General features: G+C 39.4%; 1 protein-coding gene across 1 annotated transcript in view; it reads left to right on the forward strand.

The window, feature by feature from the left end:
• LOC121882229 (centrosomal protein of 128 kDa-like) overlaps positions 1-15,338 on the forward strand; it is a 43,348-nt gene that overhangs the window by 17,035 nt on the left and 10,975 nt on the right. Inside the window, exons 17-21 of the mRNA XM_042390300.1 lie at positions 2,063-2,227; positions 7,721-7,780; positions 9,161-9,353; positions 12,943-12,992; positions 14,288-14,311. Coding sequence (XP_042246234.1) covers positions 2,063-2,227; positions 7,721-7,780; positions 9,161-9,353; positions 12,943-12,992; positions 14,288-14,311 — 492 coding nt within the window. The remainder of the gene's footprint in view (positions 1-2,062; positions 2,228-7,720; positions 7,781-9,160; positions 9,354-12,942; positions 12,993-14,287; positions 14,312-15,338) is intronic.

Here is a 15,338-nt window from a genome sequence, read left to right on the forward strand (position 1 = left end):
AGTTCAATAAATGCAGCGCATCCACTGTCAGCATCCATTGTCAGCTGAGTCTCTCAAGCAAAAGTCAGGAGACTCAGCAGCAACACATTTCTTCATTCTCTATTTCTCTGTTTAGCGTCTTCAGGTTAGGCTAACCCACTGTTGCTAACTTTGGAGCTAACCCACTTCGCTTTTCCAGCCATTGGGGAAACACCAGATGTGACTTTTAGAGGCTGCAGCATTTATTAACTGACACACTGTAGTCTGTACTGTACATTTGCTGCCAGACTTGACAACTTACTGCTAACCTTTTCCTCTGCTCTGCTCGCATTAACTGTCACTTGTCTGCCGCTCGCTCTCTTACGTTGTGCCACCCTGCAGATGCCATTTGCTGATCCCCTAGTGGCGATTCTACTGGTGTTTGTTTTTGTGACATCTGGAGAAAGTACAGCTGGGGCGAGATTATTCACACATTTAAAAATCAATCTGATAAAAAGACAACTTGATAATGCTGTCATAACTGAGCAACTTGGTACTTTTTCAGAATTACACAGTGGTGCCATTTCATTTGTTTTTGATCCAATTATTTTCAGTGCTTGTTTGTATGGTGATGTAACAGGTTTGACAGTTGACTGTGGAGCCTGGCTTCATACAATAACACAATAAGAAAAATGTGAAAATATGCAGTGTATGAGCAGGTGAGCTGCCTTACGGGGTATGTCTTGCATATCACCTGTTTATCAAAGTTGAGTTGGGAGTCCAAAATGACACCTAAGAATTTAAAATCACTGACTTCCTTTATTTTCTCTTGATCTACTTTAATTGTAAGCTTATCTCTTGCTTTCCTTCTCATGGAAAAACACATTGACAGTCATTGGGACACACCCTGCATTTTGTTTGTTAATGTCTCTGCTGCTACACAAGGGGTTTTAGCTGATACGTAAATGATTGTGTCATCAACATACACTAAAATCAAATACAGGGATTTTAAATGGTAAGATGAACTGTACATGCAAAAAGTTTACAAAAGCACTCACATTCAAATAATAAATACTAGGTGCTGGACAGAAGAACATGTGAAAAATGGAAAAATAGGGTCTGCACACTAGATAATGCTTCCATGAACATTTATTGGTATACTACCATACCAGAACCAATAAATGTACATGGGAGCATTATCTAGTGTGCAGACTCTATTAAGATGAACTGTACAGACATGAGAGCCATCAGCAGTAGTTGTAGTAGCAGTTTAAGGAATAAACTTTACTGATTGTGCAGGTTTCACATTTTAACATTGAGACCTTAATATAGAAAGTGGAAATACACAAGACATGTACAGATGACCACCACCCATATGTGAATGTTAACCAACAAGGACAACACTTTCCTTCCTTCCTTTCTTCCTGGCAGTGCAGGTCTAGGATATCTGGTAAAGTCATGTGATCATACAAACCTAACAATAGGTCAAAAGGTTAAGTGGTGCCAATTCAGCACTTTTTTAAAAGGGGCTTTATCAATACCATCCGCAGGTGTTTTACAACAGCAGGTGAAGTATTGAACCCCCATTCTCCTCTCTGACAGGCCCCTGATAAGTAGCAGGGGCTCTTTGGGGGATCCATCTATTGATTTGAAATGGGTGCATGGAGAAAAAGGGGCTTTTATTAATGTGACATGGGTGGTTTATTATCCTAGGGACATGATAATGATCCACGGTCCCTGGGCTGCACTGATCAGTAGGTTCCTGTGCCTTGGAAGTATCGATTGATTCTGTCCTGGTAGAGACCCTGAAACTATCGACACTGCAGGCCAGAGAAGGAAACTTAGCTAGGTTTGTTTGTGTGAGAGGAAACTGAATGGCTGTCTGATGCCCAAGGTTGTCTGTCTGTTGTTGTGTGTATTATTATTGAGTAAATTGTAACAACTATTGAAATTGATCTTGTAATAGGCAAACCCAGCTCTTAGAAAAAAAATGTAATTTCTCTTCTCATCTAAAACAAATCCGCTGTAATTAATGTCTTTGTACTGTCATGTGACGTCAAAATGACAAAACTGGAAACGCTCTACTCTTAACTATCCTCCACAGGTCAGATCAGGTGAGCGGAGACGTGCTTCGGAATCAGAGCTCGTTAAGCTGGAGGAGAAGGTTTTGCGGATGGAGGCAGAACAAGAGGCAGTTCTTACCTCCATGGGTGAAGAACTTGACACAGCCTGCCGCAGCCTGGCTAGGAATGGTGAAGACAAATTACAGGTATTTATTTAGTTACATTGTATTTTTTTAGACCGTTTGTTGTGTGTTTTAAACGTTCATGTAGCTATTTTGACCTTAATGGGGCAGAAAGGCTCCGAAACACAATGCTGTATACCATCTGCTTGTTAATGCCTAATATGTTAGCAAACCATATCCTACTTACCCCGCATTGAGCATCACATTGGTGTTGTCCAATGTTGACTTGCCATTTAGCTCTTATGGTTCACCGATTCCTGTGAAAAATATCCAGGTCTTTAGTTTGCTACTTGCTAAACTTTCTTAACCAATCCCTCGTTGATTTTGGCTCTCTGACAGTACACGCTAGGCAGGAAGTGTACACTCACCTTGTGTGAAACTGCTTCCTGGGAATTCACTGTATATATGGGAGGTTTGGTCAGAACGTGGAGACTAAGAAATATGTGTGGGCCAGAGAACCAAAACAGTGAGCTAAAAGCTGCTTAGAGCTGCAGTTTGGTGTTAAATCTCAGTGGGTTTTGCAGTATTAGCAACTCTCTCACATTAAGCAGTCATTTGATTGCAAAGTGTATAAAAAGCTCATGTACTCACCCAGCCAGTCTTGGTTAAAGTGCTAAAGGTAAAACATAATCCCTAAGAAGAACTTAACATACTTTCTGTCTATGCACCTTTCATCAGAGCACATATATGCACCATCATCAAGGCCTATTTATGGCTTATGCTGTGATGAAGGCTCCATCAACTGGATCCTTGTACAAAAATGACTTTGATCATAGATGTTGTCTAATACAGTATTAATGTAATTGCTGAAGACGTAAGAAACCAGATAGATATGATTGTCTCCCACTACAGAGACATGTCGTTGTAGTAAGATATGTTTATGTTTGTGTTTTGTATGTTTCTTTGTGTACAACCAGGTGGAATTACAGCGCACATTTGCATTACAGTGAAAGTTGTTCTAAAGTGCTCCTTTTCCTCCTCCTGTCCATAGCAGTGGCTTCTGAATGGGACAAAGTTTTCTATCAATGCATTCAACTTTTTTAAGTATTGCTGACATACTTTTTTTCAAGCGTGGCATCATTTCAGTATTTAGTAATTTTGTTAAGGTAAAACAACTCTGCATGTCCATACATACTATATAATCACACACACACAGGTCTGGTAGATGTTAGACTAAACACACAACACATTCATTTAACGCCAATTATGCACAGTAAAGTTTCTATGGTACTACTGACAAAAGCTAATGTTTTACACATATTATATTGCCTTCTGAATTTACCACAACCTTATACACTAATCAACATGTAGTACAATTACCCCCCTCCCTTACGTGCTTGAAACTAGTTTTCCTCTGCTGCTAAAGGTTAATGAACCCAGCCAGCTCTTATCGGCTCATATAGATTTCTCAATCTGGACTAGCAGTGCTGCAGCCAGACATGCGAGCCAACGCCTCGCCTCATCTGTAATCTGTCACATTGAAAAGAAGTCAAATTTGCTAGTGATTGGGCTAATGAGGGGAATCATTAACAGTTAAGGGGTGTATTAAGTTTCAGTTACCTGATGATACCCTTCTTCCGTCCTTCTCTTAAGAGGCACTAATGCAAGAAGTTGTAAGACAGTGTAGTGCTACGCTGAAACCTAAAGAAAAACTTAACTGGTGCAGTGCGCTGCGGGTATTATGTTGGCATTTGATAAATCGGTTGCCAAGGAATGTTTTGAAAAGGCAAAACTGCGTTCATAGTAACAAAATACTACTTGTCAATAAACAAGCAATATATAGCTAATATACAGTACAACAGTTTTTAGAAGCCAAGAACTCACATTATGTCATAACTTGTTATACATGCATTGTTTTTCCCTTAAAATCTAAACCTTGTGGGATTCCTTCTCTTAGGTTACTTTTCTGTCTCCTTCTGTCCTCTCTCACTTGCGTCCTACTTCCTGTCTACATCCTCTTCTCTCCTGGGTTCAGCGGGCTCAAGTGCATGTCATGTAACTGCAAAGCTCTGTGTTAAAAGCCAGCCTGGAACATTTATCATATTTTGTGCTTCCTCCTCAATCTTCCTGGTCTCATTTCGAACCGTTTAACAAAGAGAAATGCCACAGTGGTAATCTTCTTAAAAACATCCTCTTGTGTCCTTTCCACTTGCTGATAATCTTAACATCAGTGCCTCTCGCTTCTCTCTAAACTTTGCCATCTTCACAATTTTCTCAGTGAGAGGTGAAACAAAAAAAAAAAAACTGTAACCAAAGACACACAGTAACACGTTTACTTGCATACTGAAAGAGATGTGTAAACCACACAGTCACATTTAAATAAGCATTGGCAGACACTTGGATTCACTGGCAGTGCTGCTGAGAAAATAGTGGCATTTCTTTCACTTCAACCCCACAGACAGCACTTTCAACTCCCAGCCTACTTGTTCGGTTTTTCAACAGTTTCACCTCCTTTTTGTCTGCCACTGCGCAGCGCTGCCTTTGATGGTGCAGGAAAGAGTAAAGAGAGCGAGCGAGAGGCATAGAAGCATGTTTTATCCTCCCACACAGTCACACGCTCTGCCATGCGGTTGTACACTCCCTGAGACGGGGACCTCTGCACAGCAGTACTCCACATTGCTGTACTTTGAGCTGCTGTGGCAACAACTTGGGAAATTCATTCGGCTTGGATCTGGTTTTGAGTGACAGCTTGAAAAAGTTGTCTGACACCTGTGCAGTGATGTTGTTGTTTGCCAAGGCACGGGACAGAAAGGGTCCAAAAAAAATCATGCTGTGAGCTTTCCACATCTCTTGATCATGCATAAACACCTTGCCACAAGGGTGTGCTTGAAAAACGGTTTTTGTCAACTTTGTTCATGGGTGTGTGTGTGTGTGTGAGTTTGTACATGTTAATTTGTGTTTGTTATGTCTTTTTTTTCTTTTTACCTATAGGGAGGGGGGGGTTGTGTTTTTTCTCAACATGCTTGTGTGTGAGCAGGGTGGCAGAATGTCTCCCATGAATGGATTTGCACAAAACCTTTTGGAAAGGTTGTGGTATTTTTCACATACCATAGCAGCGTGTGATTTCTCACTAACAGGCATGTAACTTCAAAACAGATTCATGTTAACACTACAAAATATGTAGCCACACTAGCTACCATGGCAATGTTGGTATGTCGGTACGGCTGTCAATCCACCATTGTGGTCCAGACTGAAATATCTCAACATCCACTGTGTGGATTGTTACAGACTGGTACAGATATCTATGTTGCCCAGAGGATGAATCCTACTGACTTGTGTTGATCCAGTTACTTTTCCTGTAATGCCACCAGCAGGTCAATGTTTTCACCTATTCTGTGAAATATCTTGACATCTACGAGATGGATTAACACAAAAGTTTGTACAAACAAGTATGGTTCCCAGACGATTAATCCTAATGATTTTGGTAATCCCCTGACCTTTACCATAATCCACTTTATGGATTAGTAGCAGGTGTGAGATGTGTATATATAAGGCTGTATCTGACACAAACTGACACTGCCTTGAGAAAGGCCAAATGTGGTTAAACATTGGTTATATTTAATCATTGGAGCTTAGTGTGCAGTCATCTTCCCTTCAATATATGCCCATTGCAATGACCAGCACCTAGTTTTTGGTTTGCATTGACCAGATAATTTGCAGATTCTACAATTTCCTCTAGCGCCACCATGAGATTTACATTTGTAATTTTGAGTGAAATTTCTAATAACTACTGGATGATTGCCATGACAATTTGGTTCAGGCATTCATGAGTTCCCTAGGATGAATTATGACTTTTCATCTATTGCCATCATCTGGTCAGTTTATTTTAAAATGATTTTTCTAGAAATGTTGTGCCTTTATTAGACAAAAGAACAAAAGTCACCAGATGGACTCGAAGCAGGGACATTGCACTTCACTGTTGGTGTCTTCACCTCATAAACCACGGGGCATCCCAATTAGTCAAAAATATTAGCATTTAACTCATAGCACTGCTGTGCTTAAAGGGCCAGTGTGGAGGATTTAATGGCATCTACCAGTGAGGTTGCAGATTGCAACCGACTGATAACATCTCCCCTCAACCACTCCCTTCCAAGTGTGGAGAACCTACGGTGGCTGCAAAAATTGTGAAAAATGCAAAAGGCCCCCCCTCTAGAGCCAGTGTTTGGTTTGTCCATTCTGGGCTACTGTAGAAACATGGCGGTGCAACACGGCAGGCTTTGTGGAAGAGAACCTGCTCTCTATGTAGATATAAAGGGCTCATTCTAAGGTAACAAAAACACAACGATTCTTATTTTCAGGTGATTATACACTAATGAAAACATACTTATGAATATTATATTCCATTTCCACCATTAGATCCCTTTAAATCTTATACACTGGTCCTTTTTAACTACAGTCTCACAGAGCCACGAGCATGGCTGTAAACTCATAGTCTTGTTGAGACATCAGTAAACGTAGCAAAAGACAAATCCTCCCTTATTGGCCAAATCAGAGAAAACAGAAGACCAACTGCCGCTTCGCTGTGTCCTTGATGCCCAGTTGTTTAGATGTATAGAAACGCAACGCTGTTTGTTACACGGTATACCTTTGTCTTTCTTCATGTTTCCTATCTGTATGTACTTTATCAGTATCTAATAAAAGCAAAAAAAATAATAATAACCTGCCACTCCAGGTTTTCCAACAGTGGACATATAGTGGTTAAAGTGCAACCCTAATGGCCACTGAACAAGTAGAGACCTGATTGGCTACATGAGGTTGTGATAATCAACTAAAATACTTAAAAGTGGCTAGAATTAGAAGAGGCATATCTAATTTTCCATTCCAGGTACTGGCATGCACATGTGTTCATCTCCTCATCCGAATCAAGTGTTTAATTAAGCATAGAAGGGATTATTAACCTTTGCTGAAAATTCCACATGTGGAGCTGAAACATCTCAACAGTTACAGCATAGCATTTGCGGAGGTGTGCTCTCAACCAAGTGCCATCTAGTTATGTGAATGTTTATCTGTGTATCTGAGTGTCTGTTTGTCTTGAGAGTGTGTTTTGTGTGTGCGTCAGCAGTCATTAGGAGCTGGCAGACAGTCAGTTTTTATTGCTGATGCTGACAAGCTTGTCTGGGAAGGATGGAACATACTCCCAGAGCTCATTTTTATGACACAACCTCTGTGTCGGTGTGTGTGCATGCACAAGTGTGTGTATTGTCATAGGCTGTTTAACAAACACACACACATCGGCAGAAGCCATTCTTCAAGTTAAGGGTTTGACACAATGCTGTGCTTCTGATTTCTATCTTGCTGTTTGTCATTTTCTGTCGCTATTACTGTTTTACTTTTTTACATTCTATTACTCCTACGATGTCTCTTCATATATTTATAAACAACTGGCATCCCTATTATAAAATATCCTGGATTTGCATTCTTTTGCATTTTAGACTTTTTATTAACAGAATTGTGTAAGGCATGCTAACAAAGGCAAGAAAGCTCACATTTGCATTCTTCTCTGGTCTGTTTAAACAGGCGATCGCCCAGAAACCCGGATTAGTAAAAGACCCCCACCGCTGGCTAGCTGAGACAAAGGTACGATTATTGCATGCAGTAGTGCTGCCATCCTTACAAGGGATTTTACAGAATAATCAATTATATAACACAAGATTAAGCATGTGACACTTACAGCAGGAACACGGTGCTTGTTCCTGGGCCTGCACCTCATAGAATTAATGAAAAATAACAGTACTGAATATACAGTATGTTATCAATGATTTGCAAACTTGAAATTATTGTACTGACCACACATTACTGTGTGTTTTTGCTTGTTTAAACTAAGGAGTCACCTCTCAGAAAAACAGGATTTATTGTTGAAGAAACCACTCTCCACAGCTGAACACTGATGTGTGGTGAGAGTCAACAGTGATCATGATGAAACTGAGCAGTTCAGCGTTAGGCTTAGGCAACAGAATGTCTTTTCCATAATAATTATTATCGCAATGACACTTTTCGCACTATTCTTAGAAGTGCACTGTGTTTTAGTGAGGTTGTTTTAATTGATGACATTATAAGACACAGTTTTTTTTAATTTAATGAGTTGTTTTCTCGCAATCATCTTCCTCTATTTTGCAATTATAGTTTCCACCTGGTTTCTTTCAAAAACAAATCAGTTCCCATTTAATACTGCAGTGATGTACTGTACAAAAGAACACGCATTATGTCTTTGGCGGTGATGCATGATACTGTGTTAAAATGTGTTTGCACAATTCAGTATTTATCACCGTAATGTATATCTCCTGTCAGAAATGCTTATAGCAGCACTGTGCATTTACATGAATAAAACACTGGAGAACAAGAGAGATAATTAGCTCCCTAGTTAGCAGTTTGTATGATTGTAAAATCAAGGTATGATTTACAGGCTTATAGAGCACTGTTAGAATACCCATTTAACCATTTGTTTTGCTTGGCCATAAACCTGTTGTGTGAAACATTGTACATTTACTTACATTCCCTGTTGCATTGACAGTGTGGTTCACACTACATTGCCTTACTTGGCCATTTTATTTCTTCTGAACTATTCTCACACTCATTTTGTTTGTGTTCTTCTTCTGAAGTGAGTTAAATACCAGCTGAAAGTCCTAAATGAAAATAATGCTAGACTTTATTATGTGTTCAAATTCAAGATGAGATTTTAAGAAAGGCAGAAACTTGCAGCTCGGACGGTACAAGAGCAGAAAGAGGAATTAAGATGTGAATTTTTATGAGACCACTTTGCATGTGATTGTGATTTTCTTATATCAGATTCATATGTGATGTCCTTGGCATTGATAAGTGTAAAGACTTCTACAACAGAAATGAGCGTATGAGCGCTATATGTAAGATGTTAAGATGGGAACTGAAACCTACCTAGCCTATCCTCCACCACTATCAAATACAATTTGTATGTGTTTTTGTGCATATTTTACAAATCAGACTAAGCTACGCTGGCTGTGTGAGGAGGTGCGGGAGCGCGACATAAGAGAACAGAGCCTGAGGAAGCAGCATCAGCAGACCAGGGATCAGTTGAAGGGCCTCAGGCAGAACCGGGACTCAGAACAAGCGGCTCTCCTGCAGCGCCTGGACCAACAGGAGAAGCTGCTGCACTCCTTCAGCACTGAAAAGAAAGGTACACAAAGAGTATTCAGTTGTGAAAAAAAAAATTCAATGTTGATCACACTCACACTTTTGAGGCAAGTGAGAGTATGTTTTTGGGGGGTGTGGATGCGTGTTGATTTTTTTTTTTTCACACGTAAACAGTGGCACTGATGTCATCAGACTATGCCAGTGAGTCACATACCCTCGCTACATGAAACAGCACGGCATAATTTGAGACTAATAAGGTTCTGTATTCTTTATTAGGCAGCTAATACTTGATAATAAGAGCCTCGGATAAGAAATCCTTCGGTTGTCCATGTCTGTAGAATTTACAATGACAGAGCGTGAATAGTACCGTAGCCAGCTCTTAATGAAAATGTTGTTTACTATTCCTATTCCTATTGATTGATACTGACAGACACCGACTTCCTGTTTTCTCTTTCTCTCATTTACATATAATCACACCAAGAGTAATAACTAATTCAATGCCTTCATATTACTGAAGGGTTTTTGTTCCTGAAGAGTTTTTGTGTGTCGTATTGTAATGAACGCTTGTGAAAATAGCTGTGTGTGTGTGTGTGTGTGTGTGTGTGTGTGTGTGTGTGTGTGTGTGTGTGTGTGTGTGTGTGTGTGTGTGTGTGTGTGTGTGTCTGCGCCAGTATCTGATGCATTGTTGTTTTTTCAGATTGTGCACACGGGTGTGTCTGTTTATGATTACAAATGTTTGAGAACCAACACTGAGACTTCTATGGGAAATAGACTTGTTTTTTCCCGTCCACAGTCCCATTTTTGACTGAATTCCTTCTAATGAGCCGTAACTGCCCGAGGAAGAACAACTTGATTTCAGCACTTCCTCTAAACAATACAGGGGGGAATCGGCCTAATTTGTGTTCCATTAACAGAACGAAGAGTTAAAAGACACAGCGAGACCGTAGATAGAGTTGCAGTAAGATGTGGACAGGGAGATGGAGGACCTGTATTGAGACAATCAACTGTCTGTCATTTGACTGTATGCTTTTTGGCTATAGTTGTAATTGCACCATTCAGATAAGCAATCTGATGATACAGCCTCATCTCCAGACCCCATTTGGACCCACATAGTTCACTCTATCTTTGGACCCAGTCAGCCTTTTGACAGAAGTAGTCTTGTCTTAACTGCAGGCAGAAGCACTGATATGGTCTCTTTAGTAATTAGACCTAGGAGTAATCTGTGTGTCTGTTAATGTGTCGCAACAGCTACAAGATCTGGTTATTTGAGTTGAAGCCGTGGGAATTAAAATTTTATCAACTCTGCCTTGAATACGGCTTGTCAGTAATGTGGTTGCTCAGTGATTCTCTTGATGTATTGTTGCAGAGCAAGACAAAACTGACAAATCCCTATCATGCATGAATACATGCAGTATTGTGTACAGTGGCTGACACAGATTACTAATAACATGAGGCATTCGCAGCAATACTGTCAACCAAGCAGTGTGGCAAATACTAATTATGTGTTTGTTAACCTTTCCCATCACAGCTGATTGTGTTTTTCTCATTTCTGCCATCGATTCCATCAAACTGCAAATTGTAACGTTATGAGGTTTATTTTTCCTAAACCTACTTAACAGCTCATCTCAGAAGATTAGCTATCAATGCCAGCAGTCTGATAATAAGTTAATGTATTATTGTTCGATTGCAATTGCAGTCTGTGTCACTATTTTGTGTCAGACCTTTCATCTCTCGTCCAGTGATGTGATTTGGTCTTTCCTCTTGAACGCAGATTTTCACTTCCATGAGTATACATTAGTAGCTCTTGTATTACAGGACCTACCCAGTGTTTTAGATCAGATGTGACACTGTGTGTGAGTCAGAAAATAGCATTTTTCTCTTACTTCTGCTGCCTGTAGACTAGATTTTCCCCAGTTATCTGAATCCAGAGGAGGAGTGGAGACACTGGAAGTCTGTTGTGTAGTCAGAAATGGTGTTTGTTGTTTTTATTTCCAAGTATTCCTGTCTAGCAGGCCGGCTAGGGTGTGTGTTTGTTTACATGTGTGCATGAAGAGATGGAGATGCATTCATCCCCAGGCAACTGGATATTGAACTTGGGGGCACCCTTTGAGACAGAGGGTGAGACAAGCAAAGAAGCAATTGCAGTAATATGTTTGCCGAGGCATTTCTAAGCTGTTGAGCTGAGTGCTTTCAGAAATGCATAATGAGACGTTCTTTGATCAGTATATTACGGTTCGTATCAGTGTCTAACGTTATGTATGATGCTGCGCTCCGATTGGCTGAGCCATGGTTCAAGCCTTCATAAATAGTGCAACAGTTGAAGTAAATATTATTCCAACCCAATCCATACTCTCTGATTATATTTCATAATGTTTCATTATTCATATAATGTCTTGACATCATTTTATTAAAAGTTAGTACAAGGTTTAAACGTGTAAATATTGTGGCATTTGCTTAAGGATCCCCTCCAGGCATGTTTTAAGATATATAAAATTACTCTGCTTTGAATGATAATTTGTGTCTAATACATTTTTTTTTTTCAACGATATAAGTTCAATTACCTCGTTAAAATCCTTAGAATGACATCTCCTCCTCCTGCCTCATTGGAAAAATAAGATGCTATGATACATATCTTTCAGTTCCAAAGTTTAAAGTCTGATACAAGTTGTCTCTTCATCATCACACTTGTGTAAGTTGCATACTGATCCACGATTGGCTCCAAACTAGTTGTGATGTCACAAATGATGCTCGTATGTAGATGCGTTAAACTCTGATTTAAGGTGAGCACAGAAAAACTTTCCCCCTACAGTAGACGAATGTGAAAACATCCTCCTATTGCCTGCAGAGTGAAGCTCAAACATCTAAGTGAAGGAACAAGAAGCAAAACACATTTTTGAATGGAGGGGGACTTCAATAAAAGTCTACTGTTTAAATAAAATCAGTTATTCCTCTAAATCAATCAGCGATTGTAATTAAAACAATTTGATGCCGTAATCAACAACAGAATCAGAATTTGTCTTTCTTCAACCTATTTGGGTAAAAATAATCCACAAGCAGAAAAATTGTTTTAAACTGTTTAACATATTGGAATGAGTAGCATTCATCACATAATAAAAACACTGTTTTAATAAATTAAATTAACTTTAAAAAGTTATTTACAGGTTCTGAGCCCGTGTGTATTTTCCTACACAATACACTTGCACAGTGCATACTTCATATACACTGATCAAATTCATATAAGATATGCTTGAATTAAATAGAGTTAAGTAGCTTTGCATTAAGAAAAAGAAAATAATCCTGCATTACATCTTTCCTTTTAATCGTTCACTTTAATCTTTTTAACATGAGGTAAAGTAAAAACATCTGCTATGATGGAGAACAGTCAACATATGCCTTGATTTACTTCAATTTCAATACTTATATAAGTTTGTTTTTTATATATATATATATATATATATATATATATATATATATATATATATATATATATATATATATATATATATATATATATATATATATATATATATATATATATATATATATATATATATATATATATATATATATAATGTAGTTATATAATCCTAGCACCATCCCAACTCAACTCTTACACGTCTTCTCCTTTGCAGAGCTGCTGGAGAGAAGTCGCAGGAAGGAGGAAGAAATGAGGAGCCTTCAGGTGAGCATTATACATTTTCATAAAACTAACTTTTTTTCTATTCACTTGCAATTGTCAACCTACACTTTAAACAGTACATTTTTAATATCCAGCTGGCCTAATTTCAAATGCATCTGACCAAGAAGAGACAGCTGGTATTATTTTTTTTATACACCACATTGCCTTCAAATTGTTTTTTTTTTTTTTGTTTTGTTTTTTTTTCTTTGCTTATCTGTTGGGTTGTTTTTAAAGTAACTGCTGCGCTTTGTTCGTCTGAGTTCTGTGTTGCAATGCTACACACATTAGTACACAGCCCTGGGCCTGACAGTCCTTGCAGCCTTGCTTGGACAAGTAGCTAATTACTGCAGACACGAGGCCTTGGAGTTTAAAAGCCACCAGAGGCCTTGTCTCTGTCTTTCAGTATCGCAGCATCCGCACTTGGCAGGCCACCAACTCACCTAGTCTGGAGTAGACTGGCCCCCAGCAACTCACTGGCCCTTTACTTACTATAAAACAGCAAAACACATGCGCACACACATGCTCACTAAAGTGTCTGCTAAGCAATCGTTCTTTCCAAAACTGTCTGTACCTCTCTGAATGCGTGCGTGTGTGTGTGTGTGTGTGTTGGATACCGGGGTCCCATCTGCATGATGGCACCTGCCAGAGCTCGTGCGCAATTAATCAACCCTCTCAGACCCAGTCGAGCTTTTAATTATGAAGGATGAGGAGAGAGAGATGTAGAGAGTAAAGACAGATGAGTGAGGGATGTAGATGAGTAAAAGGGGGGAGAAAAAAAAAAGAGTTTGGGTTGGGCTGAGGAAAAGAAAGTACCTTTGTTATAAACCATCAACACATTACAGCCAGAGGGGGGGAGGCAGCCGGTTGGGAGGGAAGCAGGTGTGTGTTTGAGTGGCAGATAAGAGGCATAGCATCACTTATGCATCGTTAAAGAGGGAACATCAGTCAGGAGCTGGATGAGCGGCGAGAGCGGTTTGTCTTTGTGTGTGTGTGTGTCAGTTTGTGTGATAAGAAGCCCGTTGTCTGCTAGAGACTCTCTCTAGCCCCTGCATTTCCTTCCCTTGTTACCCATTTGTTGGAACACTCTACTCCTCTCTTCTGTCATGTTTCTCCCACACACACATTAACTGGTTTTCTCTCTGCTAATCTACTATTTTTTAGCAGTTATCTGGACTCACTGTCTCGTAAACTCAGCAGCATTTTCTGCCTCATTTCGTTAATTTAAGCCTTTCTTTGGCATTGGTTTTTACTTTTTTTGCATGTAAAGTAATTTCTGCTGTGTTTGTGTGTCTTTACAGGACCGTGTTTTGGATCTGGAGATGGTAAGGTTTGATTGCTTTAATCAAATAAAGACAATTGGTGTGTATATTCTGGTTTAGAAAGCTAGGAGTTATGACGTACCCTAGAGTCGTTAAACTGGAAGTCATGTCGACTTTCAGCATGATTTAATGTAGCTGTGTAGGCAGGTTCACCTGAGGTTATGTTTGTTTAGCAACCCATAGAGGCTAACACAGAGTTGGAAATGATTGCTTTAGTCAAGGCTCAGAGCTCTGTTAATCATCATAAGTCTTGCTGATGGGGTTAAGAACCGAGCTGTACTGACAATACAGCATTGACCTCACCATCCAAACTGTTAACGTCCACCACTAACATCCTTAATCAGCTATTAGATGTCAGCCTGAAATTACTTAGCACTACTGAAAGGTTGTATTGACCCAAGCGCTTTTTACTTGCTTGAAAAAATAAATAAATGAAGCTGTCTAACGGACGCTGTCCATCCATCACAATTATGTGGTACGCTTGGTCACTTCAACCTTCAATTAGCTGTCATGAGATAGAAGAGGAAGTACCTTGGACCATCAAGCCAAATAATTTCTGCTTACCCCAACAACAGCAGCAGGATGCATCGACCCACTTTCCACTCAGCTCGGATGGTGGGGATCATCCAGAGATTCTTACTTATATGTCAGTGTGCTGTTGAGGGTAGCAATCAGCATGACGCCTTTTAACAAGCAGTTCTTATGATGCTTAAATACTTGATCTGAATGGGGACGGGAAGGCTATTGAACATACAGTGGAGAGAATAATAGAATGGAGTAGTTACTTAATCAAAGATTGCTCTGAGTGTGGTCTAACTGAAGTCCTCAATTAGCTCTTGAATATAACCAATCACAGTGTTTGTTTACAATAACTTTTGGGTAGAAAACCCATGCGTCATGTACATACAATTTAATGGTGCGGAGCACAAATAAATGTCAGTTTAAGCAAGAACAGAAGTAAACAAAGAAGCGTATGTAAATAAGTATAAGCAATAAGTAGTAAAAGTAATTATAAGTATAAATGAGTAAA

This window comes from Thunnus maccoyii, chromosome 17, assembly GCF_910596095.1.
Source record: "Thunnus maccoyii chromosome 17, fThuMac1.1, whole genome shotgun sequence".
Lineage (NCBI taxonomy): Eukaryota > Metazoa > Chordata > Actinopteri > Scombriformes > Scombridae > Thunnus > Thunnus maccoyii.